Genomic DNA, 27265 nt, shown 5'->3' on the forward strand with positions numbered 1-27265 from the left:
TATGTTCCTGTGTTGCTGGAGAATTTGTGTGATATGTCTTGCTCTGGAATTTGTTGGCCCTTGAGTGGTGCTTGGTTTCAGTGTAGGTATAGAGGTGTTTGATGAGCTGTTGATTAATGTTCCCTGGAGTCAGGAGTTCTCTGATGTTTTCAGGATTTGGACTTAAGCCTCCTGCCTTTGGTTTTCAGAATTATTCTTACAGTAGCCTCAAGACTTCTCCATCTGTCACTTCCAAGGTGGTTCCCTCTGTTTTGGCTTCTTCTGTTTGCTGGTCTCTTCAGTGTCTAATTTCCACCCTGACACAAGGGGACGATGGTGGACACTTTTTTAGGCTCACTTGTTCAGTCCCACTCCAGTACTCTTGCCTGGAAAATCCCATGGATGGAGGAGTCTGGTAGGCTGCAGTCCATGGGGTCACTAAGAGTCAGACACGACTGAGTGACTTCACTTTCACTTTTCACTTTCATGCATTGGGGAAGGAAATGGCACCCCACTCCAGTGTTCTTGCCTGGAGAATCCCAGGGATGGGGTAGCCTAGCGGGCTGCTGTCTATGGGGTCGCAGAGAGTCGGACACTACTGAAGAGACTTAGCAGCAGCAGCAGTTCAGTTGTGCTGTGGAGAGGGAGGAACACTGCAAACAAATAACACTGGCATGTGCTTGCAGTGTCTCGGCCACACTGGGTTTGCCCCCACTCACAGCGTGTGTGCTTTCCCTGTCTACACTGCTTAGGCTCTAGGTTGCTCTGCCAGGAACTGTCTGAGGCTGGCCCTGGGTTGTATGCACTTCCCAGGTCTAAGCCACTCAGGTTCAGGTACTCGGGTACTCCACAAAGGCACAGATTTGGTTGGGCCTGCATTTTGTGCCCTTCCAAGGTCTGAGCAGCTCAGATGACCAGGTGTTTGGTGAGTGCAGTCGCTGCAACTTATTGCCTCCCCCGTCCCTGCTGCTCGGTTTTCTGGGTGTATGACCAGGGCACCTTCTCAGGTGGATGTTGACCATCCAGAATCCCAAGAAGTCTTGGTTAGCAACGAAGCCTGCTTGCAGTTTGGTAGATGATGCCTCTCTGGGGCTGTGATTGCCTCCTTCCAGCTCTGGTGGCTTTTGCCTGCCTGTCTCCAGTGGGGGATGGGTTGGTCCACAGCCAGCTAGCTCTAGTCAGTCCTTTCTTCTGTGAGCCGGCCTGGTGCTGTCTTAGGTTAGGGCTTTTCGCATAGCTCTAGTCAGTCCTTTGTTCTGTGACAGGGCCTGGAGGTGTCTTTAGTTCAGTTCAGTCCAATTGCTCAGTCGTGTCGGACTCCCTGTGACCCCATGAGTCACAGCACACCAGGCCTCCCTGTCCATCACCAACTCCTGGAGTTCACTCAGACTCATGTCCATCGAGTCGGTGATGCCATTTAGCCATCTCATCCTCTGTCGTCCCCTTCTCCTCCTGCCCCCAATCCCTCCCAGCATCAGGGTCTTTTCCAATGAATCAACTCTTCACATGAGGTGGCCAAAGGATTGGAGTTTCCGCTTCAGCATCAGTCCTTCCAAAGAACACCCAACACTGATCTCCTTTAGAATGGACTGGTTGGATCTCCTTGCAGTCCAAGGGACTCTCAAGAGTCTTCTCCAACACCACAGTTCAAAAGCATCAATTCTTTGACACTCAGCTTTCTTCACAGTCCAACTCTCACATCCATACATGACCACTGGAAAAACCATAGCCTTGACTAGATGGACCTTTGTTGGCAAAGTAATATCTCTGCTTTTCAATATACTGTCTAGGTTGGTCATAACCTTCCTTCCAATGAGTAAGCGTCTTTTAATTTCATGGCTGCAGTCACCATCTGCAGTGATTTTGGAGCCCCAAAATATAGTCAGCCATTGTTTCCACATCTATTTCCCATGAAGTGATGGGACCAGATGCCATGATCTTTGTTTTCTGAATGTTGAGCTTTAAGCCAACCTTCTCACTGTCCACTTTCACTTTCATCAAGAGGCTTTTTAGTTCCTCTTCACTTTCTGCCATAAGGGTGGTGTCATCTGCATATCTGAGGTTATTGATATTTCTCCCAGCAATCTTGATTCTAGCTTGTGTTTCTTCCAGCCCAGCATTTTTCATGATGTACTCTGCATAGAAGTTAAATAAGCAGGGTGACAATATACACCCTTGATGTACTCCTTTTCCTATTTGGAACCAGTCTGTTGTTCCATGTCAAACTGTTGCTTCCTGACCTGCATATAGGTTTCTCAAGAGGCAGGTCAGGTGGTTTGGTATTCCCATCTCTTTCAGAATTTTTCACAGTTTATTGTGGTCTACACAGTCAAAGGCTTTGGCATAGTCAACAAAGCAGAAAGAGATGTTTTTCTGGAACTCTCTTTCTTTTTTGTAGCTCTAGTCAGTCCTTTGTTCTGTGAGCAGGCCTGGCCGTGTGGTAGGTTAGGGCTTTTCGGGGGTAGCTATCCCACAGTCTGGTTTGCTATCTCAAGTTAGTTCCTTCAGATTACCCTCGAGGCATTCAGGCCCGGTTCTTAGTCTAAGCAATGCTGCTCGTGCCTCCCTGCCCAGCCCCTGCTTGTTAGTGGAAGATGCAGACGTCTGTGCTGCTTCTCTGCTGTGGAGTTACTGATGGGCACGTAATCTGTGGGTTTTAATTATTTATTTATTTTTCCTCCCAGTTATGTTGCCCTCTGAGGTTCCAAGGCTCACCACAGACTCGCCAGTGAGAGTGTTTCCTGGTGTTTGGAAACTTCTCTCTTTTTGAAGACTCCCTTCCCGGGATGGATGTCCGTCCCTACCTCTTTTGTCTCTCTTTTTATCTTTTATATTTTTTCCTACCTCCTTTTGAAGATAATGGGCTGCTTTTCTGGGTGCCTGATGTCCTCTGCCAGCATTCAGAAGTTGTTTTGTGGAATTTACTCAGCGTTCAAATGTTCTTTTGATGAATCTGTGTGGGAGAAAGTGGTCTCCCCGTCTTATTCCTCCACCACCTTAGGACCACCCCCTAAACGTTTAAAGTATAATTAACTAATTGCTTCTGGCATGCCTATTACCTCAGTCACTGTGGGTTTAAAGTGCTGGCAACATTGCTGAGTGCCCCCCACATCCACACACCCTCCTCCCATACATGGGAAACAAAACCTGCCTTATTTTCACTGGATGCTGGATGTCAGTCATTCGATCTGGAGACCTGGGAGAGCAAAAGAAGGGACCACAAATGACATGGTTTAGACTTTACTGTGAACGAGTCCACAGAGCATCATTAATGGAAGGGACACTGCAGCTCTGGAAGGAAGGGTTGTCCTCAGCAGGAAACCAAAGAGGAGACCAAAGAGAGTAGATCTGCATTCTCTCTCCCTCTCTGTGTCTCTAGTTAGCTCTTTATTTCCTGCCTCTCTGAGTATCTCAGGTGTGGATGTCCTTCGGGCAAGAATCAACAAGTTGTGGGCTGAGGCTGTTTGGGTGTCTTCCTGGGAAGAGTGGTGTTTGCTGGGAGGAGGGCAGAGGGCATGTGTCTCTTTCCTGGACTTTACTTGCCACCTGCAGACTTGCTTTTAATAGAATCTGGGCCCCTGTTAAGAACTAGAACTTGAGACTCGCCCACTAGCCCTCCCTTTGCACTGTTCAGACCCATCTGAATGCCCGGCAGCCAGGCTCTGGGTCCCTGGCAGGCTGTCCACCCTGGGCTTTCCCTTTTGTTGCCCTAAGGGCTGTGTGTTGAGAGTCAAGTCACTGGGCAACCAGGTGCCTTCAGAAAAGTCCCACACTCTCTGGCCACTGCAGTTCACTTCAGCCAAAGCTGCAGAGAAAGGAGGGCATCAGGCTCAGGGAGACCCATCCCAATCTTCCTACCAGTCCCCGAAAACTAGTCAGGCTCCCTCCAAACAGACTCATAAGGAAGATTCTATGAACACAGAGATACCATCTCCTCTCTGCTCAGGTGAGGAGCTGGTAGCCCCTCCCTATTGAACATACATCTCAATAATTTTTTCTCCAAGTGAGTGTTGCAACAATAAAGCTGTTGCATGAACAGGTGGGACAAGAGTAAAGGAGCTCCTGCACTTGCTGCTGCCAGCTCAGGAGCAAGAGATAAAACAGGTGAGAACCTGAGAACTGCCCTCCATGTATTAGAAAGATTCTAACAAAGGCAATGTAAGTTGCACTGAGTCCTGGGGTTTTGTGGCTTCAGGAACTAGTAGGAGTTAAAGGATTTTCTCTTTCTAACTGCTTCTCCTCTAGGCCATAAAACCTCTTTACTTTTTTTTTTTTTTCCACCTCCAAGCTCCCCTCAGGAGTTGTTACACCTTCAGATTGGGACATCCATCCTTCCTCATTTGCAAGCCTCAGCTGTGTCTGGGGGCAGGGCAGCAGTGGAGCTGCCAGGAGCAGAAAGAAAGGCTTACAAGTCAGAGCACTACAGGGACACTGGAGGCAGATCCAACTGGGTGGTGACAGGCACCGAAGGTTCCTTGTGCAAAGGACATTGAATAGTAAAGCCTACATTTTCCTGCCTTGGTAAGTTTTGCATGGTTTGGGGCCTAACGCACATCTGAGAACAGGTATAGTTGAGTTCAACTTTTTCTTATTTGGAAGAGCTTATAGATCCAGGTCTATGGATTAGGGGTTGGGGGAGGGGGCATCCAATTGGAAATACAGTCACATGAGTCTCACAGCCATGTGGGCTGAGATGAGGATGGTCCATCAGGCATTTGCAATAGGCTTGATTTTGGAATGCAGTGGATTTGATTGCTTCTTGGCAGCTTCCCTTCCCAATTATGTTTGGCTTAGTCTAATAGTCAAATTACTTTGCAGTCCCTAAGCAGATCCAGAAAGCATTCAGAGGGGACAGAGGGGATACTGTCTAAAAAGTAGACTGGGTGATGGGGGGAGGGACGGTTCTGGCTGGAATCTGAAAATGTTCACTGACCAATCCACAGTCCAGCCCAAAGGAAATGACTGTATATTATATGATGGCCCTTTGTTAAGCTCCCAAACTGAATGTAACATGGTTTTCTAGAATACTGGTCAATTAAGGCTATTGTATCCCTCTTCAATTATTTTGCTTCCTGAATATAGCTCAAGGGGAAGTATGACGGAAATTTTGAAATGCTTTTCTTTGAAAACAAAGGATTTCTCATAATGAATACATATTCTGATTCAAAGATTTAGAGACCTTCTTAAAATCTAGACCCAGTACTGTATAGACCAGTACTCTGCTTTACCTTGGCAAACAAATGCATTGATAATTTGTTTCAATCTGAATGTAATGATGTCACCAGACTGAAGCTAAATTTTTCCTTTTTATAGTTTAGGAAGGAAGTATTTGCATAAAATGTAGTACTTTAAACAAGTGAGCAGGCAGAAGGGTAAACCTACTCAAGAGAATGGACCGGTTTTACTAAGGGTTTCATAGAATTCATTATTCCCCTGAAAGTACACTCATGAATTATTAAGTAACTCAGCCACTTATTAAATCAAGTTAGCAAAAAAAGCAACAACTTCTAAAAGTTCAAACGACTTAGGTAGCAAAAGTAATGAGTAGAGTATGTATATACTCAAACCATATTAAGGTTCACGTACTACCAATGTGGTCTGGTCAACCTCTACCTCACCAAGTGGAAATGAATTGAGTTTTATGACTTAAAGGTTGATATATAAAAGAATAATAATATTTTAAGCCTTTATGGTGTAATGTCTGGAAAACTTCCTGTCCTCTCCTTTCAATGATGAAATGTCGGATGGTGAGGTAAACCAACAACCAACAATCTTGAGAGTTAGCTGCTATTTTAAAAGTACGTTTTTGCTAAATTGAAGTTATTGCCTGGAAAATTATTTGACCATAGATTCTCCATGAGGTAGTCAAGTGTAGTGGCCATGACTTCCGTTTCCTCTGCCTTCAAGTCAGTTTCTTTACCTCTTAAATCTCCAATCATCTGTAAAAGGGAATGATGGCAGGGATCTCACAATGTTTTCCAGAGGATTACATAAGGTTTATTCAATTGAAAGCATCAGTAGAGCAGCTACCACATAAAAAGTGCTGAATACATGGTTAGTACATACATCTCATACACTTACCCATGCAATTTGCCTGTTTCTTGCATTTTGATTTTTTTTTTTTTTATCCTAAAACCTAAAAACAGAAGGTCAAACACAGAAAATCCTGTGCTATCACAGCAGGCCTGATGACTTACCTGAGGAAGAGGAAAAAGACATTAACAGATTCTGACGTTTGATAACATGAGTCTTCTCTATCTAGTCTTCCGTTATACAAAAACAGTTGAAAAATGACAGTTTTTATTTTGAAGGGTGAGTAATCTGGTGGATGAATCAGCCTTCTCTGGTGTGTATTATTAACCTCCATCAATTTTAATTTTATATATAGTAACTATGCAGTATATTTGTCAATTTCTTGAGAATCCTATCTAAAACCTATTATTCAGATTAGTTGCAATTAGCATTTGAGGAGTTTTTGCACTCCCTTGGATTAGAACTAGAAGGTGTTCATTTTTATATGAGTACAGTAGCTTGGCCAATCCAGGTTTGGGGCAACCCCCACCAGTGTGTGCTGGGACAGATTACTCCCAGCATTTCTGAGCTTCCATTTTCCTTGCTATCAGATGAAGCCACTCAACCCAATGATAGCATAGATTTTTCTTTCAGACTCCAGTTCTAAGTTTATTTTATTCCCAAGACCAACACATACAATAACTTTCAGAGCTGTTTTCTTGATTTTCCAAGCCAGCTGGGAAATTTTGAGTTTGTAATACTTTAAAGAAGGCAAAAACCACACCCATGATTGAAGTAAGATAATCTCTAAAACAATTTATTGAGCAAAACAGGAGTCCCAAACAAAGGTCCATAACTCTGAAGGGGGAGAATATGGTGAGTTATCAAGGAAAATGACAACACATACACACACATCAGTAATGGGGTGAAATGCAAAGAAATCTATCCCATTAGACAGTAAGCCCCCCTGACATCAATCCAAAGTCTGTTTCTCAGGACGTTAATATGACTTCCTTCCACCAAACTCAAGTGATATTTCATGAATTAAATTATAATTGTGAATAATAAGAAGGAAAATAGGTATAAAATAAATATTTTCACTTTATAGGACCATTTTAATTCAGCAAAAATATCTCACTGAGAAATATATATATATATATATATATATATATATTTAGAGAGAGAGAAAGGAGAGCTTGCCATGACACTCAGCTCTAAGGTCCCTAGGAGGAGAGCATGAGTTCTTAGTTGTTCAGTCGTGTCTGACTCTTTGCAACCTCAGGGACAGTAGCCTGCCTGTCTCCTCTGTCCATGGAATTTTCCAGGCAAGAATACTAGAATGGGTTGCCGTTTCCTTCTCTAGGTTATCCTCCTGACCCAGGGATCCATCCTGGGTCTCCCTCATTGTGGGCAGATTCTTTACCATCTGAGCCTCCAGAGAAGTATGTATACATAGCTCACACAGAGCTATGAGCATCAAATGTTTTGGTTTTTCTTTTTTCTTCAGAGAAACACAACAACTTATCAAATAACTAAATGGTCATTATGCTTCAACACAGCTTGGGTTTTTTTTTTATATTTATTTATTTATTGAAGGATAATTGCTTTATAGAATTGTGTTGGTTTCTGCCAAACATTAACATGAACAAGCCATAAGAACACAGCTCAGTTTTAACAAGTCAAATTGAAAAATAGACTTTAACAAGCCACACACACGTACAAGCCTATACATTACAGGAGAAAATTTGTTTTCAAGTACAATGTCCGTTAATTTTTTTTTTTTTCCCGTTTTCCATTTCATCCCATTTATCCTAATAAAGCTTTAAATAAATCAAGAAAAGTTAGAGGGAAACTCTTTTCCCATCCTTTCCCTCCTTTGGTTTGGATTATCATTCACATTTGTCATAAAGTTCAGAAGGGGATTGTGAAGCACAGAAATAACCTGTCAAGTTCCTTCACAGATACCCAAACAATTTAACTTTAGCAACACCCAGGTCTTTCCAGTTCTGCCACTCTCTCGCAGCTGCCTCAGGCAGCCTCCATCAGCCACCCTCCTGATATGGCCTCCTCTCTCAAGATAACCCTCCCAGAACATCCATTTGACCAAGAGGAGTGGGGTGGGGAAGAGTCTGTGTACATGTGTGTGTTCAGTTGCTCAGTTGTGTCCAGCTCTTTGCAACACTCTGGACCATAGGCCACCAGGCTCCTCTGTTCCTGGAATTTTACAGGCAAGAATACTGGAATGGGTTGTCATTTCCTCCTCCAGGAGATCTTTCCAACCCAGGGATTGAACCTGAGTCTCTTGGCAGATTCTTTACCACTAGTGCCACCTGTCAAACCCTGTGCCCCTAATACTTGGAAATGCACTTTCCCTCTCCAGTTCAAACTTGCTAGGTAGAAAAAGGAAAAAAAAAAAAAAAGATAAAGAAAAAAAGAGGGAGAGAAAGAAAAAACGTCAGGTTAGAATGGAACAGGTGTTGGTTGGTATGGCCATATCTGTAGGTGTGATCACTTCAACAGTTAGTGGGACTTGGCACAGAGCCATGGGTGAGTACAGAGCAGTGTTTATTATGGGAGAAGATGCACCCTTCAAACAATGTATCTATTAAGAATTAATGTGTGAAATTTCAAGTTTTATGAAAATCATTTCAAACAAAACATTTTCAAGCTCGTTGGTGGTGGTGTAGTTGCTCAGTCGTGTCCAACTCTTTGCAGTTCCATGGATTACAGCCTGCCAGGCTCCTCTGTCCATGAGATTCTCCAGGCAAAAATACTGGAGTAAGTTGCCATTTCCTCCCCCAGGGGATCTTCCCAACTCAGGAATCAAACCCAGGTCTCCTGCATTGCAGGCAGATTCTTTACCAAATGAACTACATGGAAGCCCTTCAAGCTTATTAATCAGCACTTTCTTGACAATGAGTTAAGTTTCAAATATATACCAATACACATGAGAGTTTGATGATTAAAAATTAATAAGAAGGATTTTTCCCCTTAATTGTCTTACTTCTTAGGAGATCTTAAGATGGTATCACCTGTATTCTGGTATTTCCCAGCCTCTTTCTCCTGCTGCTTACCTGGGCAATTGCTGTAGATATTTCACTGGACAGTGATGATTCCAGTTAATCTGGGAAAATATAACCAGATCCTTAAATCATACTGGAAATGTAAGGAGAAAAAGAGTAAATGTAGTCAATTTTTCTCTAGCTCAGAGGTTGGCATATAGATATATGTGTATATATATATATATATAGGGAAGATAGTATATTTTCAGCTTTATATACTTTCCCTGTTGCATGTTCTTGTTTTACTTTTTCATACCTTTTGAGAATATAAAAACCATTCTTTCCTCACGGCCTGTGTAAAAACATCTGACCCACAGGCAACTGCCTGTCCTTGATCAAGTTATGTACGTTATGTTGTTACCACAGTAAGTACAATCTTACTTAAATACAGAAAAGAGTCTTCTTTTTCCTCCTCATGTGTCAAGCTAAAATTTTCATTCCAATATTAAATGTCTTTATGTGCCTGCTGTACTGGAGGATACAAAGATCACTTGGAAGTTCCAGACTTGAAAATAAAGGAGATAATTATGAAAGTAAAAAAAAATAATAAGGAAGCCTGGGCATAAGTGACATTGATAGTTGTCTGAGAGGCCCCAGGATGGCCTATTTAAAGAAGATATCTATATGAGCAAGTCTCAAAGGATGTGAGCAACGCTGCTGAATGCATGTTGATTCCATCTTATTTTCCATCTTCACTAATTAAACATTGATTTCCACAGAGCAAGCATGTGACTAGTAAACAGTTATATTTCCCATCTTCTCTTATAGCTAAAGTTAGATTGTGATATAATTCTGGCCAACGAAATATATCTGGAAGTTGCTGGATGGGGAAGAGTTGAAAATAACGTAGACTTAAGTGCCACGTGATGTTTTTCCTTTTTCCTCCCTGGAATGTAGATGTGGTATTGGTGATGGAGCAGTCATGTTGCAAACGTGAGGCAACAAGCAGAAGGATAAAGTCTCTGAGTAGCCTGGGCTCCCCATGATTCTGTGAAATCACATTACCAGTAATGGACAGTCATGTTGGGACTTCTTTTTATTCAAGAAAAACAAACTCTTTACTTATTTAAGCTTCTATTTGCCAGATCACCAAGATACAGATAGCCTGGCTCACGAAAAGAAAACTTTGTGAAAAGTCATCTGTTGAGGTCCTTTAATGGACCAGAACCTGGTGATCCGGAGTCAAAGATAAGACAGTAAACGAGAGAGAGAAAGAGGCTGATATTCCTTGGTTTACACAGAAAACCAATAAAGCCCTTTGACACAGGGCTTGTGTCGCTCACGAAGGCACCTGGCGCCCTTTTGAGGGGGTGAAGTCACAGTGCGCCTTCTTGAGAGGGTCTTAGCAGTCTGGGCAGGAGAATGAGCACGATGGGTCTCTGTGCTGCAAAGAATTAGCCTGAGAGAGAGAGAGACAGAGAGAGAGAGAGAGCAAGACCAAAAAGCTCTGATGGAGCAAAGGTGTTTTAATCAACATGGTGTGGGCATATATACTGTCTTACAAGGTAGTTATTCTCAGCAAAGATAAAGATTAAAATTCCAGACTTACAAAACATAGGTGATCCATATTTTAAAGAGAGAGAGTTGTAAACAATCACTTTTACCGTATGGTTCATAAGAAGGAAGAGGGTACTTATCACTGTATTGATAAACTAACAAAGGAAATACCTGGATTCCTCAGCCCTGGGAGAGGCTTGCCTCTCAATTCCTGAATATTCAGGAATTAATAAGGAACAGAGGATTCCTGACAGATCCAAAACAGCACACAGGAAGCCTCCTGTTAAATGCTTCCTGACAATCCCCTCTATTTTATTATATTTGTAAAAAAGGTCCTGACCAATTGAGTTTGTTTAGTATTAACCAACCTTATAGAAAGGCAATGATAAACAACAAATATAATTACCAAGACAATCACCAGAGTTATAGTTCCAGACCTGATGCTGTGGGTAATATTTTGCCTATGGCTATAACAAAAGGAAGTGGGACACAGTCATAAAATATGACTGATTATAGTGAAAGAAATAGCTACTATGACCATGACTGGTCCCTGTGAAACCGCAGCAAGTTGTCAAATGTCCCATTGTTCAGGCCCACTCTGTTTACCGAGGAGGATTCTAGGACGAGGTGGGGCTAATCCACCATCAAGCCACCCAAGAAGTCCTTTGTCATGGTAATGTTGTATCATAGTGTCAGTGACCTTCTATGTCACTTGTGTTACATAGTCACACACTGTGTTATTAACCCCTTTTGAGCAGTTAGAGAACCACAAACCATGGGGTCCTCAGTCAACCATGTGTTGAGTTTTTAAGACAGATGGAGCCGAAAACAATGTATCATCCATATAGTGAACAACAAGAAAGTTAGGAAATTGCTTTTTCACAGGCTCAAGGGTTTTGGCAACGTAGTACTGACACATGGTGGGAGAATTCATCATCCCTTGTGGCAGTACAGTCTATTGGTACCCTTTATGAGGTCCAATACGATTAGGATAAGGGAGAGAGAAAGCGAATCTCTCTCAGTCTAATTGGTGTAAAGGTATATTAAAAAAGCAATCTCGTAAATCAATAATAATAATAATATGCCAATTTTGAGGAATAGTGGTAGGTGATGGGATTTTTGCACCCATAGGTTTTATAGATGCATTAACTTTTCTAAGGTCTGTTAGGAGACGCCATTTGTTAGATTTCTTTTTTATAACAAAAATAAGAGAGTTTTAAGGAGAACAAGATTTCTCAATATGCTTTAATTCTAGTTGTGTATCTATAAGTTCCTTAGCCACCTATAATTTCTCTTTTATTTGTCATAAACCTTTTTGCCATATCTTATATCTTTTTATTAACAGCATATATCTTACTTTTTTTTTAGCAACTATGGAGTGTCTTGTATATTAGCATTTTATAGATTGGTGAATATATTTATTATATCATATTATAATATATATTTATATATATTATACATTATATAATATATTTATTAATAGTTTAAAATCTCCTTAGTTTTTCTGTAAGAAAAACTTTTTGTAAGGGAAGTTAATGTTCAGTAATTAATGTTTTAAAATCTTATTTTATTTGGAAATGACCTAGTTATTTAATAAACTTTTATTATTTAGTTTAGTACAACTCTAGAAATTTAAGTTATCCCAATCTTAAGAGATTATTTTAGATTATAATAATAGATTATTCTATTAAAAATATAATTATTTTTAATAGAGTTTATCTAAAAGTTTTCATCTCATTTATATATTTATATAAATATATAAAGAGTTACCTTTTTGTTGACAAATTTAGTTTACCTTAAACCTAGGCATAATAAAAGCATTATATAATGTTGATGACTTAAGACGTGTCTTAATTAGATGAGCAAACAATTATATTTAAATTATATTTATATTTAAATAAACATTATATTTAATATTGAATACTTTTCAGTTCACATGAATTTGAATTTAAGTAGAGCTCTTTAACCTCATATTCTCTAAAAACAAAGCTGGTGTATCAACGGCAGCACTGCCAGATGTTGAGGGTTTCAGGGAAAAGATGGAATTTGTCCCTGCTTTTTGTTGAAGGGGATCTGGGGGGGTCCCTACTTGGAGTTTTCTGGAATAGGCTTTCCTTCAGTGTCAAATTTAGACTTACAATCTTTGGCCCAATGCATATCTCTATGGCAGCAAGGGCAGATTTTTGGAGGTTTTTTTTTTTTTAGCTTTTTTAGGGAAATCCCTTTTTAAATGGTTCTTATTTCCACATGTAAATCATCCTTCATTTCCCTTTCTTAAGGCAGCAACCGTTGTTTCAGCTAGCATTTGCATCTTTTGAGTTTCTGATTTTAGATTGCAACAAGCCTTCAAATAATCAATAATAGTCTCTGTCTCACAAATTGGAGCTATAGCTTTTTGACATTCCTAATTTGCATTTTCATAAGCAAGTAATTTCTCTAGTTGCCTACTGGCTTCTTCTCCAATTACAGTACGGGAAATAGCAGTTTCTAATCTAGCTAAAAAATCAGCATACATTTCATTAGGTCCCTGAAATTTAAGTAAGTGATTAAGTAAAGTAGAAAAGTGATGGGGTTTCCAGCCGTTTTACCCATATCTTAGTACTTACCGGCCCCAATAGGCCACTGAGGTCACTCTGTCCGAATCTGCCACGTGTACCAGGCTCCTGTTCGGGCACCACTTGTTGAGGTCCTTTAATGGACCAGAACCTGGTGGTCTGGAGTCGATGATAAGAAAGTAAAAGAGAGAGAGAAAGAGGCTGATATTCCTTGGTTTACATGGAAAACCAATAAAGCCCTTGACACAGGGCTTGTGTCGCTCATGAAGGCACCTGGCACCCTCTTGAGGGGGGTGAAGGCACAGTGCGCCTTCTCAGGAGGGTCTTAGAAGCCTAGGCAGGAGAATGAGCATGACAGGTCCCTGCGCTCCAAAGAATTAGCCTGAGAGAGAGAGAGAAAGCAAGACACGGGGACCAAAGCTCTGATGGAGCAAAGGTGTTTTAATCAACATGGTATGGGCATATATACTGTCTTACAAGGTAGTTATTCTCAGAAAAGATAACAATTAAAATTCCAGACTTACAAAACATAGGCGATCCATATTAAAGAGAGAGAGAGTTGTAAACAGTCACTTTTATCGTATGGTTCATAAGAAGGAAGAGGATACTTATCACCGTGTTGAAAAACTAACAAAGGATATGCCTGGATTCCTCAGCCCAGGGAGAGGCTTGCCTCTCCTCTTAATTCCTGAATATTCAGGAATTAAAAAGGAACAGAGGATTCCTGACAGATCCAAAATAGCACACAGGAAGCCTCCTGTTAAATGCTTCCTGACAGTCATCCCTAGTAATGAGGGCAGAATGAGTCTAGGAACTGAGATTTGAAAGTTCCTGATTTGGCTGGATCCAGCAAATTTGGGCCGGAGAAGGCAATGGCAGCCCACTCCAGTACTCTTGCCTGGAAAATCCCATGGACAGAGGAGCCTGGTAGGCTGCAGTCCATGGGGTCGCTGAGGGTCAGACATGACTGGGCGACTTCACTTTCACTTTTCACTTTCATGCATTGGAGAAGGAAATGGCAACCCACTCCAGTGTTCTTGCCTGGAGAATCCCAGGGACGGGGGAGCCTGGTGGGCTGCCGTCTATGGGGTCACACAGAGTCGGATACGACTGAAGTGACTTAGCAGCAGCAGCAGCGAATTTGGGCATCAGTTAAAATAGCACAGGTGTGACAGTTACACTTTCAATTTGTGGAGTATTTTTCTCTCTTAAAAAAATTCCAGAGCTTTTATGCAAGCTTAAAAGTGCCTGTGTCATTGGTTCTGAACTTATTTTTTTTTAAGTGCTATGAGAAAACAAGGAATTCTTTCTGTCTGGATCATGACAGAGCATTTATCTTGTTTACTTTTAGTCACTGTGTTTCTGTTTACAGCTCATGAAATACTCTCATCAGAACAAAGGTCCCAGCACAGATAAGTGAAACCACAAACCCCAGCAAATAGCAGAAGCCAGAGTCCATTTGAATTGTTAGAAGTCAAGTTCAGACCTGATCCTCCTGAGAGTCCTTTTAACACTGATTTGTCATAGCAGGTAGCTGACAAGGTTTACCCCCAAGGACTAGAAACATGGGCTGCGTCATCCAAAAGGCAGAAGTGCTGGATGGAGCTCACTTGATGCGAATCATCTGGCAGGATGGTACAGACTCTATCTACCCGGCTGTGTGGCTCCGGGACAACTGTCAGTGTCCCGACTGCTACCTTGATTCGGCAAAAGCACGGAAACTTCTTATCGAAGCTCTTGATGTGTACGTTGGGATCAAAGACTTGATGTTTGACAGGAAAAAGGTAACTATCTCCAAATTATCTCTCCCTGCTCTCTCAACTTAAATAAAAGGTCTAGACTCAAATAATTCGAATGATGAATTATATTGTATTTAATATATGTATATATTATATATCAGAGTCAGGGATGTGCTCAATTAGTCATGTCTTAGCAACCCCGTGGACTATAGCCCACTAGGCTTCTCTGTCCATGGAATTTTCTAGGCAAGAATACTGGAGTAAGTTGCCATTTCCTACTCCAGGGTATCTTCCTGACCCAGGGATCAAATCCACATCTCTTGTGTCTCCTGCATTGGGAGGCAGATTCTTTAATACTGAGCCATGTATAAAAAAAACAAGACTGCATAGTGCTTGGTGCCAAGTCAGCATGCTCACTAAGGGAAAGCTTCTGCTATCATTATTACTATTTTATTACTACTGCTATTATCTTTAATTAAATATACAAAGTTGCTCATTATTCCTTCAGTGAGTGGCAGCCTTGAAGGTACAATCAAACTATTTCTCTAATACAAGGAATGCTCCCTACCTCAGTTTACTCATCTAGAAATGAAGGATACTAACAAGATTTGTTCCTAGAGATGATGTGAAGACTGAATGAGATAATGTGGGTAAAATGTTAGCATGTGGTTGGCATACAGTGAGCACTCAAAAACTTGTATTGATTAATATTTTTAGTCAAATTCGTGAGTAGACGTAAAAGACTTCGTATGGGATTCCTGACAGCTCAGCTCTCAAAACCACAAAGCAGACATGGCCCCAGCCTGTTTCTCTCTTCCAAATTTGCTAGGATGGTTATCAGAAGAGGAAGTGTGACCAGCAAGGTTATCTACCCCACCTCTGTCTTCATCTTGAATCAAGGACTTTACTGCCAGAGTTCACTGCTTGCTAGCTGTGGGATTATAACCATGTTATTTCCTCTTACTTGCCTCACCTGAAAATGTGAATATTAGTTATAGCTTCCCCCACAAGTTGTATGAGGACTAAGTGAGTTATGTTGATAGTGCTCCTTGTATGGTATGCGCTCAAAATGGTGCTAGTCCTCCTATTATCTACCTCATCATCATCATTACTATTTCTGATATTCTTGGCAGGAATCTTAATTGATCTCTGACCTCAAGTCATCACAGAAAGTTCAGGGACCATGGGTTTTAAGAATATAAAACAAGAACTTCAGATCTAGCCAGGTTTTGTTTCTTGTGTAATATTTAAGGGGCTTCAGACCTCAGCTGTATCTCCTTGGCATTCAATTTCTTCCTTTGCCAAAAGTTTATTCTATGCTTGTACGTATAAAAGTTAAAAAACAGAAGGGAAAAAAAGCAAGAGCTAATTTGATTCTCTGATAACCTTAAATAACTTTCAGAAGCAGCAACAGCAGAGAACCAAAGTACATAGAAGTATAATATATGTTTATGTGATATTTGCTTTCTGTGTTATAAGGTTCATATCATGTGGCCAAATGACCATTGCAGTGAATATGGAGCTGATTGGCTGAAGAAAAGATGCTTTTCACAGCAGGCCAGAGAAAAACTCCAGAAAGAATTGTTTTTGCCAGGTAACCTTGCTATGGTTTTCAGATTTTAACCTTTAAACCTCATATGGTAAAAAAAATTTGCTCAGAAGCAAATTAAAACCCTTGTACCCTGGTTAAAATATTATTGTAATTTATGTGGAATGTTTAATGATTTACCACACAGATCATGCAAGTAGAGCTAGAAAGAAACATAGAGCAGGTCTAGACATTCTAGAACTTGGAATTTTCTACCTCAAAAGAAAAGAAATTTAGCAAATTTGTATCCTTGTCATCTAACACGAAAACTTTCACTCACAGGCACTCCATAAGTCTCCCTGCAAAGAAGCAGGATGAATCAAAGGCACACTTGTTCCTTAACAGTTTTGTCTGAGGTCAGAAAAACACAAGATCAACAAGGCAGATATTTCTAAACTGGCGTCCACAGATAAAATTATGTGATCCGTGAACCTCATGAAATAGTATACACAGCATTGAATGTGCATGTGAGTGTGTGTGTCAGGCTTGTGCACAGCAAATTGCTTGGGGAGAGTTTATATGAGTCTCAAGGGAATCTGTGACCACAGAATTATTCAGAATCTATCCACTAGACAGATTCAGTCAAAAAGGAAGACTTCATTCTTTAAAAAAAAAAAAAAAAAAAACCTTCCTTTCAGTCTTTTTTCTTTTTTATTGAAATATAGTTGATTTACAATATGTGTTAATTTCTGCTGTCCAGCAAAGTGATTCAGTTAGACATATAAATACACTTTTATTATGTTCTTTTCCATTATTGTTTATCACAGGATGTTGATATAGTTCCCTGTGCTGTCCAGTAGGCCCTTTTGCTTATCCATTCTACATATAATAGTTTGAATTTGTTAACCGCAAACTCCTACTCCATCTTTCCTCGAATCCCCTCTCCCTTGTAGCAACTATGAATCTGTTCTCTATGAAGAAGGTTTTAATCTTGATCTGAGATACAAAATAAGCACTTAATAAGATAGAAAGTTATTTTTTAAATACGACTTTTCAGAGATATACAATAATACAACTCAATCAGAAGTGCTGGGGAGAAGTGGGAAGTAGTAATACTTTGTGCATGCTCAGTTGTGCCCATCTCTTTGCAATGCCATGGGCTGTAGCCCACCAGGCTTCTCTGTCCCTGAAATTATCCCAGCAAGAATACTGGAGTGGGTTGCCATTTCTTGCTCCAGGGGATCTTCTTGAGCCAGGGATTGAACCTGCATCTCCTGAGGCTCCTGCACTGGCAGGTGGATTCTTTACCACTGAGTCACCTGGGAAGCCATTACAATTTTATTCTCTGCATATGTTGAAGATTTGTATCACAAGATGATGTGGTCAAAGGCGATTTTGAGAACAAGCTGATTCTTATATATTTACTTGAATCTTGACTTGCACAAATACACTAACAAGGTAAGTTTCCTTGAACATTCTTTTCCACTGTTAACCAGATATATTGGACCACTGTCCCTTTGGGCCACTGATCAGCCTTATTGGATTTTGTAACACATCTCTTCTGGGGATTCTGGGTCATATACCAAGACACAGATTTTTACCTTACTGCTTTCAGATCTGAAATTCTCAAACATGTATGGTGACTCTGCATGGTTTTCAGTGCTAGACTTACAACAGTGTCCTAGGTGTGGAGATATTACTACAGCTTCACCTGGACCCATGGTTATCGATAGGGTGTGATGTGGTCCCCTTCCTGTTCAAGGATAGGCCTCCATCCCTTAATCCTACCATTCTGACAACTGACAAAGTTTTGCTCCAGTGCTCTCTGTCTAAACCATCAGAAACCCATTTTCCTCTTTATCTAGTCAAGCTAGCTGGTGGAATCCAGATGGATATCCAAGGAAAGATGCTTTTCCTGCCTTCCCCCAGTGAGTTCACGGTTAGATTCTTCAAAGAGTCTCCAATTACATAACTGAATGGAAACTGTCTGGGTCAAATAGCAATATCACAAGTGTATTTTTTTTTATTATTTATTTTAGATTTCTTCTGGTACTCAAAATATTTTTCCTTAACTCTGCCTTAATTTTGTAATCCCATTGGATTTTACTTTCATTTCCTTCAAGTTCTTTTGATGATCTCAGGGAATAAAAGCCAACTTTTTATTATTACAGCTTAAGCTTTTAAGCATTGTAAAAGGATACGGCCACCCCCTCCATTAATATTTCTTGACAAGTGCAGTTTTATAGCTTGCATTTCTCAGTACTGTCAGGCAGTAGCAGGATGGAAATGATACTACTTTCAGTTCAACAGTGGAAAAAACAGGTCACACGGACAGGCTGCAATCAGAAATCATATAAGGAGAACTGGCTGTTATTTAGACAATGGAAACTATTTTAATGGTTTAAAACAAGATCAGATTTTTAAAATATATTCTCAAGCTGTGTGGTTGGTAGGTAAAATAAGAAATTAATGGACCATTTTTGAAATATTGCTTCTGTGGCTTTTTGCCTGTAGAATTTGGCACCTTATTTCCCTGCCATTGCATATTTTCAAACATTCATACTCAGAACAAGTAAACAGACTCAGTTACATTTGTGAAAGAGCTTTGTTTTGGGTCCTCACTGGCAGTGTTTCCTCTGTTGCTCTTTCCTTAGAGTGAAGAAAGACTTAAAATCTGGTGTCAAGATACAGATTACATTTCCTTGATTTTCCCTTGGCATTAGATGTTGCACTCAGAAATGGAAAGACCATCCACCAGAAAAAGCTCTTGTCATGGGACAGTCACAGCTGGGAAACATGGATAACAATCATTCTCTCATACATTTCTATTCAGTTGCACCTATCTTGTGCTGAAAACTGTAAGGAAATACCAAGTTTTAAAAAGACATATTGCAGGACAGCAATAGAGACTTTGGCCACCTGATGCAAAGACCTGACTCATTAAAAAAGACCCTGATGCTGGGAAACACTGAAGGCAGGAAGGTAATGACAGAGGATGAGATGGTTGGATGGCATCACCAACTCAATGGACATGAGTTTGAGTAATCTCTGGGAGATGGTGAAGGACAGGGAAGCCTGGGGTGCTGAAGTCCATGGGGTCACAAAAGAGTCGAACACAACTGAGCAACTGAACAACAGTAGAGACGCAGATGTAGAGAATGGACTTGTGGACTCAGTGGGGAAGTAGAGAGTGGGATGAATTGCAAGAGTAGCACTGACATATATACACTACTATGTGTAAAATAGATAGCTAGTGGGAAGCTGCTGTATAGCACAGGGAGCTCAACTAGGTGGTCTGTGATGACCTAGAGGGTTGGGAGGGAGGCCCAAGAGGAAGAGGATATATATATACTTATAGCTGATTCACATTGTTGTACAGGAGAAACCAGTACAATATTATAAAGCAATTATATTCCTGTTAAAATTTTTTTTAGAAAAACATGGGTTCTTCCCTAGAAGATTTATCCCACCTAGGAGGGGACATCAGCCATGGAAACAAATAAGTATAGTACATAATTTAAGTACATGAAGACGTGCATAGAAGATTTATTAGAATGCAGAAGGACTCTGAAGAGATAAGAAAATGTGACTCAAATAAGACGTAATACTTGAACTGGGTTTTGAGGAATCCATTTGTTTGACAAAGATAGAAAGTAAGGAAATTCTCAACAGAGAAAAGAGCAAAGAAGTATAATAGAGCAGGGTGGGTTTAGGAAACTGCAATTAGTTTAATATGGATGAAGTTACAATTGTTAGGCAACTAAGAAGGAAGTGGCTTAAGTGCCCTACTAAGAGGCTCAACCCTAAACCCTAAGGCAAGAAAGTTTGCTTAGCACCAAGGTCAAGTATTTTTCCTTCTGTTAGTTTTTCAGGCTGATTCTCTTCTTATAAGGCCAGAGAAATGATTGTTTATAAGTTTAAGAAGAAGATGGCTTTATCTATTTTTTTAGGATGCATTTTACATTTTCATTTTTAGGATGCATTTACATTTAGGATGATTTTTACCAAACACATATAATTTCTCAAGTGCCTATGAGATTGTGAATGTCTCCTTAGCTTCCTTTTGTTCTTAATGCATTCTACCCTTCCCTCTTCCAGTGTACCCCTTTGGTTCTTGGTTTGTATTTATCTTAAATTAAAGAGGGTGAAGAGATCAGATCTGTGATGTAGAAAAATCTTGGTCATGGTCATCTGGGCTGGATGGATTGGTGTGGGGAATGCTCAGGAGCAGGGTAACCATAGTATGATCTAGAAGTCATCCTGTATGAAACATTAAGAACTTAAACTAGGAAAGTAGCAGAGAGCACAGGGATAGTATTTGTACTCAAGAAAAATAGATATTAACCTGGAGGACAGGAGGGTCTGGCCCTCTAAATCTTTATCCATTTAAACCCAAGCCTAGCATGTGAATGTTTCCAAATAGATGGACATAAGTGAAGATTTTAATAAAACATTGGAAATATGAAGAATTTTTCTGAAATTGCTTTTTAGCTTTCATGAGAAATTGGCATGATTATACACTCATTTTTGGGGACTAACTTTAAGATGCAAAATTCCCAAAATAAAACTGATAGGACTAAAATAGAAAAGAATCAGTGCATAATGTGATCTTTTGTATATGAACCTAAATATCTGTTCTTTTTATTAACATGTGGTGGCAGAATGAATGCTTGTTTTCCTAGCTATCTCCTTGAATTGGTACTGGAATATTTGCGTATTACTCTCTGACAGCAGTAATATTTGTTATCGCAAATTGAGATTTAAAAGGTGTTAATTTGAAGAAAATCTTTATTCCATAGAAGCAATCTGCTCAGTTTTGTCAGCAATCCAGAAACTAAGTACACAGCACAGTCAGAAAAGAATATTTCCCTTCATTTCCATATGTCCCTCTTCTATCAGAGCAAGGCTTCACCTGTGTACTTTATCAGATTACAACCCTTCTACAGTCCATAGCTATGACTCCCTTCTTTGTTTCAAAAGGAATATGTCGCAAGAGGAACTGAAAACTCTCAAGTAGCTACGCTGCTGCTGCTGCTAAGTCGCTTCAGTCGTGTCTGACTCTGTGCGACCCAAGACGGCAGCCCATCAGGCTCCACCGTCCCTGGGGTTCTCCAGGCAAGAACACTGGAGTGGGTTGCCATTTCCTTCTCCAATGCATGAAAGTGAAAAGTGAAAGTGAAGTCGCTCAGTCGTGTCCGACTCTTAGCGACCCCATGAACTGCAGCCTACCAGGAGAAGGCGATGGCACCCCACTCCAGTACTCTTGCCTGGAAAATCCCATGGATGGAGGAGCCTGGTAGGCTGCAGTCCATGGGGTCGCTAAGAGTAGGACACAACTGAGAGACTTCACCATGGTGATTTTGCATATGGTTAAAAAAAAAAACAGAGCTCCCCCTTTCTAATAGAGGGCCATATGCGTCCTTGAAGATGAAGATTTTTATTATAGTGCAAAGAATAGAGTTGGTTTGGTACACAGCCTATTTTTATAGAAATTTGCCCCAAAAGCAAAAATTATTATCTTTTTTTAAAAATGAACAAGTAATGTACACAACAAATATGCCCAATTCCCACATAATAGTTCATCCATATCCCTAAACGTTGCCCCATCCTTCATCCATTCTTAAACCCCCAGAGGTGGGAATTAGCAGGGCAAGTCGGGGATGGAATGAAGGTATCTGTTTCACTTATTACTTGGTAATTATGAAAAGGACTGGGAGGGTTTTTTTCCAAGATATCTTAGAACATTCCAACTGTATGAACTACCAGTCAGAATGGCTTCAGAAGAGCTCTGTTAAAACAGATGCATCAGAGCAATCAAGCCACTGTGTCACATTGCCAAATATATTGCCTTCCCAAGAAAGACCTAGTACAAGTCACTCAGGCCCACACTCTGATGCACAGGTGGGAGAATGGCCCAAAGCCTTCGTATGTTTAAAAAGAAAGTCTCTATTTTGCCTGCCATATGTGAAATGAACCTACCAAGTTTCAGAGAAATGTGTTTGGGGCTTTGATGAAATGAATACAGGTATCTTAAATGCTTGTAAGTTTACAAATGCATATTTTGCTGCCCTTTTTCTCTGTGCCATAGTGATGTCTTTCAATATGTCCTGTTCTTTTCTGAATCACATATCATTTGTTATCACACTCAGTTTCTGCATTGCACTTGAGAAACGAGGGCATAATATCTGAAGGCTCTAATATCCCTGTGGACTGTAAGTCAGTAAGTCCAAGATGGGAGATTCACAGCCTGAGAAGCACCCTGCAGTATTGTATACCCAACAGAAGCTCCCAGGCTGGAGGTTGTTTCCACAGCCATCTGCCTAGTTTGGGGTTCTACTTGTAAACTCTAGGTCAGATCCTTTTTCTTTTATGTTTTTTTCATCCCCATCCATACTTCCAGCTAGAAAACACATAATCATATACTCAAGAGATATGTATTAAAGTATTAAAGATAAAGTCTGTTTTGAAGCTGGACACATTACAAAAGTACAGGGTGGGGGGAAGTCCTGTGAACTACATCTATTACTTTTTAAAAATTTTTAGGTAAGAAACATTAATTATATATTTTTAATCATTTTTATTATTTAACAACTTTATAAAATAAACTATCATATCATCATCCAATGTTAGTGCAAAATAGGACTTTGAAAAGCTCGTGTCTTCAAAAAGTTGATATCTTTAAAAACCTTGAAAAAGTTTAAGGGTATTTTTGAGAATCTAAAGTAAATCTATTTTGAGGAAGAATTATTATAGTCTATTCCCTTTTCATAATTTTTCAGTATACCTACCACATCAAAAGTTAAGGAAAATACACTAATTTCTTTATTCTTGGAAAAGTAATTATCTAGAGTTACACTAAAGTAAATTTATTTCTTTTATTTCCCTTTTCTTTCAAACAGGGAAAAAGTAAAGTGGGCTTTCTCCAATGAGTGAAAAACTTCCATTTCTCACAAATAAGACTTACTTTTTCTTGCAGCATGGGAATAAGTTTTGTAACATTGGCAATTAGATGGCAAATTTAGAATTTATAAATTAAGAAAATTCTAAAGTGTGGCAATTTCAAGAAGTAAAGTTGTATTGTTTTGAATGCTGGCTTCACTTTACCAAACCTACATATAGGCACATAAGTTATGAACTTAATGTCATTTCTGCTAGTGCCTACACATTAGGAGATTCACCAACTGGGGAAAAAAAAAAAAAAAAGGACAACTGATTCTGATTAAAAAACTATTACTTCTCACTTCTGGTTCTACTTTGTTCTTCAAGATGGCAGAACATAGTGGAACAAACATAGTTTGGAGTAATAGATATCTTCATCATACTTAAATTTCTTTAAGATTCCAGTTCCGAACTTTCAATATGTCCATGGAAAAAAATTAGTTTTAATTTCTTCTTAAATTTTTCTATCCCCATAAGGAAAAAAAAAAAAAGATTTTGGAAAGACTTTTGATGTTGCTGTTCACCCATTCTGTTGATTTGCCTACTTTCTAACTGAGCAAATTAGTTAAATAATTTTTAGTCTCTATTCCATTCAACGATTTCTCTAACTTTAACCTTTTGCTCAAAATTCTGTATTTTTCCCAATCTGTAACTTTGCTTTGAATCAAAAGAACAGTATAGCACTGAATTAAAAGTACTCTAGAACCTAAGTCTTGCTAGATCTGTGACCTTGACCAATTTTCTTAACCTTTCTTGTTCCCAAATCTTTATCTGCACAATGGAGATGGGACCAGCTTACAGCCTTGAAAAGCACCACACTGAGTGAAAAACGATGTCTCACTTTACATATGACCTCACTTCATCTTCAGAAGGTTCCCTTGAAAGCAGTTGTAAATACTGATAACCATAGAGAACAGCCTTGAGAGGCTTCTTGACCTTCTTAAATAGTATATCAGTTTACAGAAAAAGAAAAAAAAAAAGGCACAATCCTATCTTTTTTTCCATCAGCTATCAAGCTTCCATGTTCATTGCCTGTTTGCCCAGAGAAGACTGACATTCAAAACGCTATAGGTGAAAAAGATTGTATAATTTGTCCTTCTTGCTAACCACTTAGTCAAAGCCTTTTGTTATCTCATACTTGAGTTACTGAAATAACATGGCCTCTGTGTTCACCCCCAGCTTGCACAACCCTGCAGGGTTATCCTCCAGATGCCCATCATTATCTTCCCTCCCCCAGCCCTGGTGATTCTCTGCAGCACAATACAGTCCCAAGTCTTCCCTGGGACTTTCTAATCATCCCACAATCTAGAGCCCCATCCACAAGCATGTGGATTCTTCAGTTCAGTTCAATCCAATCACTCAGTTGTGTCTGACTCTTTGCAACCCCATGAATTGCAGCACGCCAGGCCTCCCTGTCCATCACAAGGCCCGGAGTTCACTCAAACTCACGTCCATCGAGTCAGTGATACCATCCAGCCATCTCATCCTCTGTTGTCCCCTTTTCCTCCTGCCCCCAATCCCTCCCAGCATCAGAGTCTTTTCCAATGAGTCAACTCTTTGCATGAGGTGGCCAAAGTACTGGAGTTTCAGCTTTAGCATCATTCCTTCCAAAGAGCACCCAACACTGATCTCCTTTAGAATGGACTGGTTGGATCTCCTTGCAGTCCAAAGGACTCTCAAGGGTCTTCTCCAACACCACAGTTCAAAAGCATCAATTCTTCAGTGCTCAGCTTTCTTCACAGTCCAACTCTCACATCCATACATGACCACAGGAAAAACCATAGCCTTGACTAGACGGACCTTTGTTGGCAAAGTAATGTCTCTGCTTTTTAATATGCTATCTAGGTTGGTCATAACTTTTCTTCCAAGGAGTAAGCATCTTTTAGTTTCAGGGCTGCAGTCACCATCTGCAGTGATTTTGGAGCCCCAAAAAATAAAGTCTGACACTGTTTCCACTGTTTCCCCATCTATTTCCCACAAAGTGATAGGACCAGATGCCATGATCTTAGTTTTCTGCATGTGGATTCTTCAGTTCAGTTCAGTAGCTCAGTCGTGTCCAACTCTTTGAGACCCCATGAATTGCAGCACGCCAGGCCTCCCTGTCCATCACCAACTCCCAGAGTTCACTGAGACTCACGTCCATCAAGGCAGTGATGCCATCCAGCCATCTCATCCTATGTCGTCCCCTTCTCCTCCTGCCCCAAATCCCTCCCAGCATCAAAGTCTTTTCCAATGAGTCAACTCTTCGCATGAGGTGGCCAAAGTATTGGAGTTTCAGCTTTAGCATCATTCTTTCCAAAGAACACCCAGGGCTGATCTCCTTCAGAATGGACTGGTTGGATCTCCTTGCAGTCCAAAGGACTCTCAAGGGTCTTCTCCAACACCACAGTTCAAAAGCATCAATTCTTCGGTGCTCAGCTTTCTTCACAGTCCAACTCTCACATCCATACATGACCACTGTAAAAACCATAGCCTTGACTAGACGGACCTTTGTTGACAAAGTAATGTCTCTGCTTTTGAATATGTTATCTTGGTTGGTCATAAATTTTCTTCCAAGGAGTAAGCATCTTTGAATTTCATGCAGTCACCATCTGCAGTGATTTTGGAGCCCCAAAAAATAAAGTCTGACACTGTTTCCGCTGTTTCCCCATCTATTTCCCATGAAGTGATGGGACCAGATGCCATGATCTTTGTTTTCTGAATGTTGAGCTTTAAGCCAACTTTTTCACTCTCCACTTTCACTTTCATCAAGAGATTGTGTGGATTCTTACCTTTGTCCAAATTCTGCTTGTTTCCCCAATCACTTACTCTATTCTTCTGCCTGGCCTAACTTCACTTCTCCATCCTACAAGATCAAACTCACATCCCAGTGGACCCCTTTACCAATAGTTCCACCCTAGATTTATAATTATCCCTGAGACAAACTGGCTCAGTGATAAAGAACCCACCTGCCAATGCAGAAGATATGGGTTCATTCCTTGTGTCGGGAAGATCCCCTGAAGAAAGAAATGGCAACCTACTCCCCTATTGTTGCCTGGAGAATCCCATAGACAGAGGAGCCTGGTGGGCTACCATCCATGGGGTCACAGAAGAGTCAGATATGACTCAGCCACTAAACAACAACAACAAAGTCAAACTACAAAATATGGACCAGAAAGCGAGCAAGTCCAGAAAACGGACATAATTTCACTGGTAACACTAAAATGCAAGGCTGTGGTATAACAATGGAAGCATATACATTTTTCCAAAAGAATTTTGTTAGAATTTGTTAGGAGAGGAAGTGAAAGAGGGTGGTGTGCCAAGAACATGCTTCCCCTGTAAAACAGCACAGTGTTACAAAAGGAGAACAGCTTTGGAATCAGCAGAGGGGTTTTGACTTTCTGCTCTGTGAGCCTGACTTGTGTTATAAATTATCTGACTCTCACTTTTTCCATATGTAAAAGAGGCAATACCTCTCAGCTGTAGGATGTGAAGAATAAGTGGAAAAAAGTAAGTGCTGTGCTTAGCTCAGTGCCTGGCACACTGTGGCTACTCAAATCCTGTTAGGTCCTTTCCCTCGCCTTCTCCTCCTACATAAAGAGCCATGGACATAGTAAAGGCATAATAAAGAACATCTAAGCAAGGATAAAAGCAAAGAGAGTAACAGCATCATGATCATGCCCTATGCATGAGTTCCCCTTACTTGAAGAATAATATTATAATCCTGATTAAATCCTTGAGAGTGACTCAGAAATGAATTATTGCCATGAAAAGGATTTTACTCATTCAGACATTGATTTTAAGTGTGGGCTAAATTTTTTCTACCTGACAGATAGTTTTCTTTAAATAAAACTAAGGAAGGCAGTGAAAAGACAGGTCAACTTTGACCCTAATTCCAATCAGGTCTGTAAAAATGTTTGCTGAAGCTAGGATGATCAGCAAACTTGGGGAAAAGTGATGTATCATCTACTGGTT

At 40.2% G+C, this 27265-nt stretch overlaps 1 protein-coding gene and 1 long non-coding RNA gene across 2 annotated transcripts in view; one reads left to right on the top strand and one right to left on the bottom strand.

Annotated features, from left to right (window-relative positions):
• Positions 1 to 7597: 7597 nt before the first annotated feature.
• Positions 7598 to 13259, bottom strand: LOC109569930 (uncharacterized). Its single transcript, XR_002182389.2, has 3 exons — positions 13157 to 13259; positions 9066 to 9115; positions 7598 to 8381 (listed from the first exon to the last, which is right to left on the bottom strand). It is a non-coding gene; the product is annotated as an uncharacterized lncRNA (long non-coding RNA).
• Positions 13260 to 14513: 1254 nt separating this feature from the next.
• Positions 14514 to 27265, top strand: part of BBOX1 (gamma-butyrobetaine hydroxylase 1) — a 66447-nt gene continuing 53695 nt past the window's right edge. The window contains exons 1-2 of the mRNA XM_019975726.2: positions 14514 to 14889; positions 16324 to 16438. Of these exons, the coding sequence (XP_019831285.1) occupies positions 14671 to 14889; positions 16324 to 16438 (334 nt within the window). The 5' untranslated portion in view covers positions 14514 to 14670. The remainder of the gene's footprint in view (positions 14890 to 16323; positions 16439 to 27265) is intronic.

This window comes from Bos indicus, chromosome 15 (assembly GCF_029378745.1).
Source record: "Bos indicus isolate NIAB-ARS_2022 breed Sahiwal x Tharparkar chromosome 15, NIAB-ARS_B.indTharparkar_mat_pri_1.0, whole genome shotgun sequence".
Taxonomy (NCBI): Eukaryota; Metazoa; Chordata; class Mammalia; order Artiodactyla; family Bovidae; genus Bos; species Bos indicus.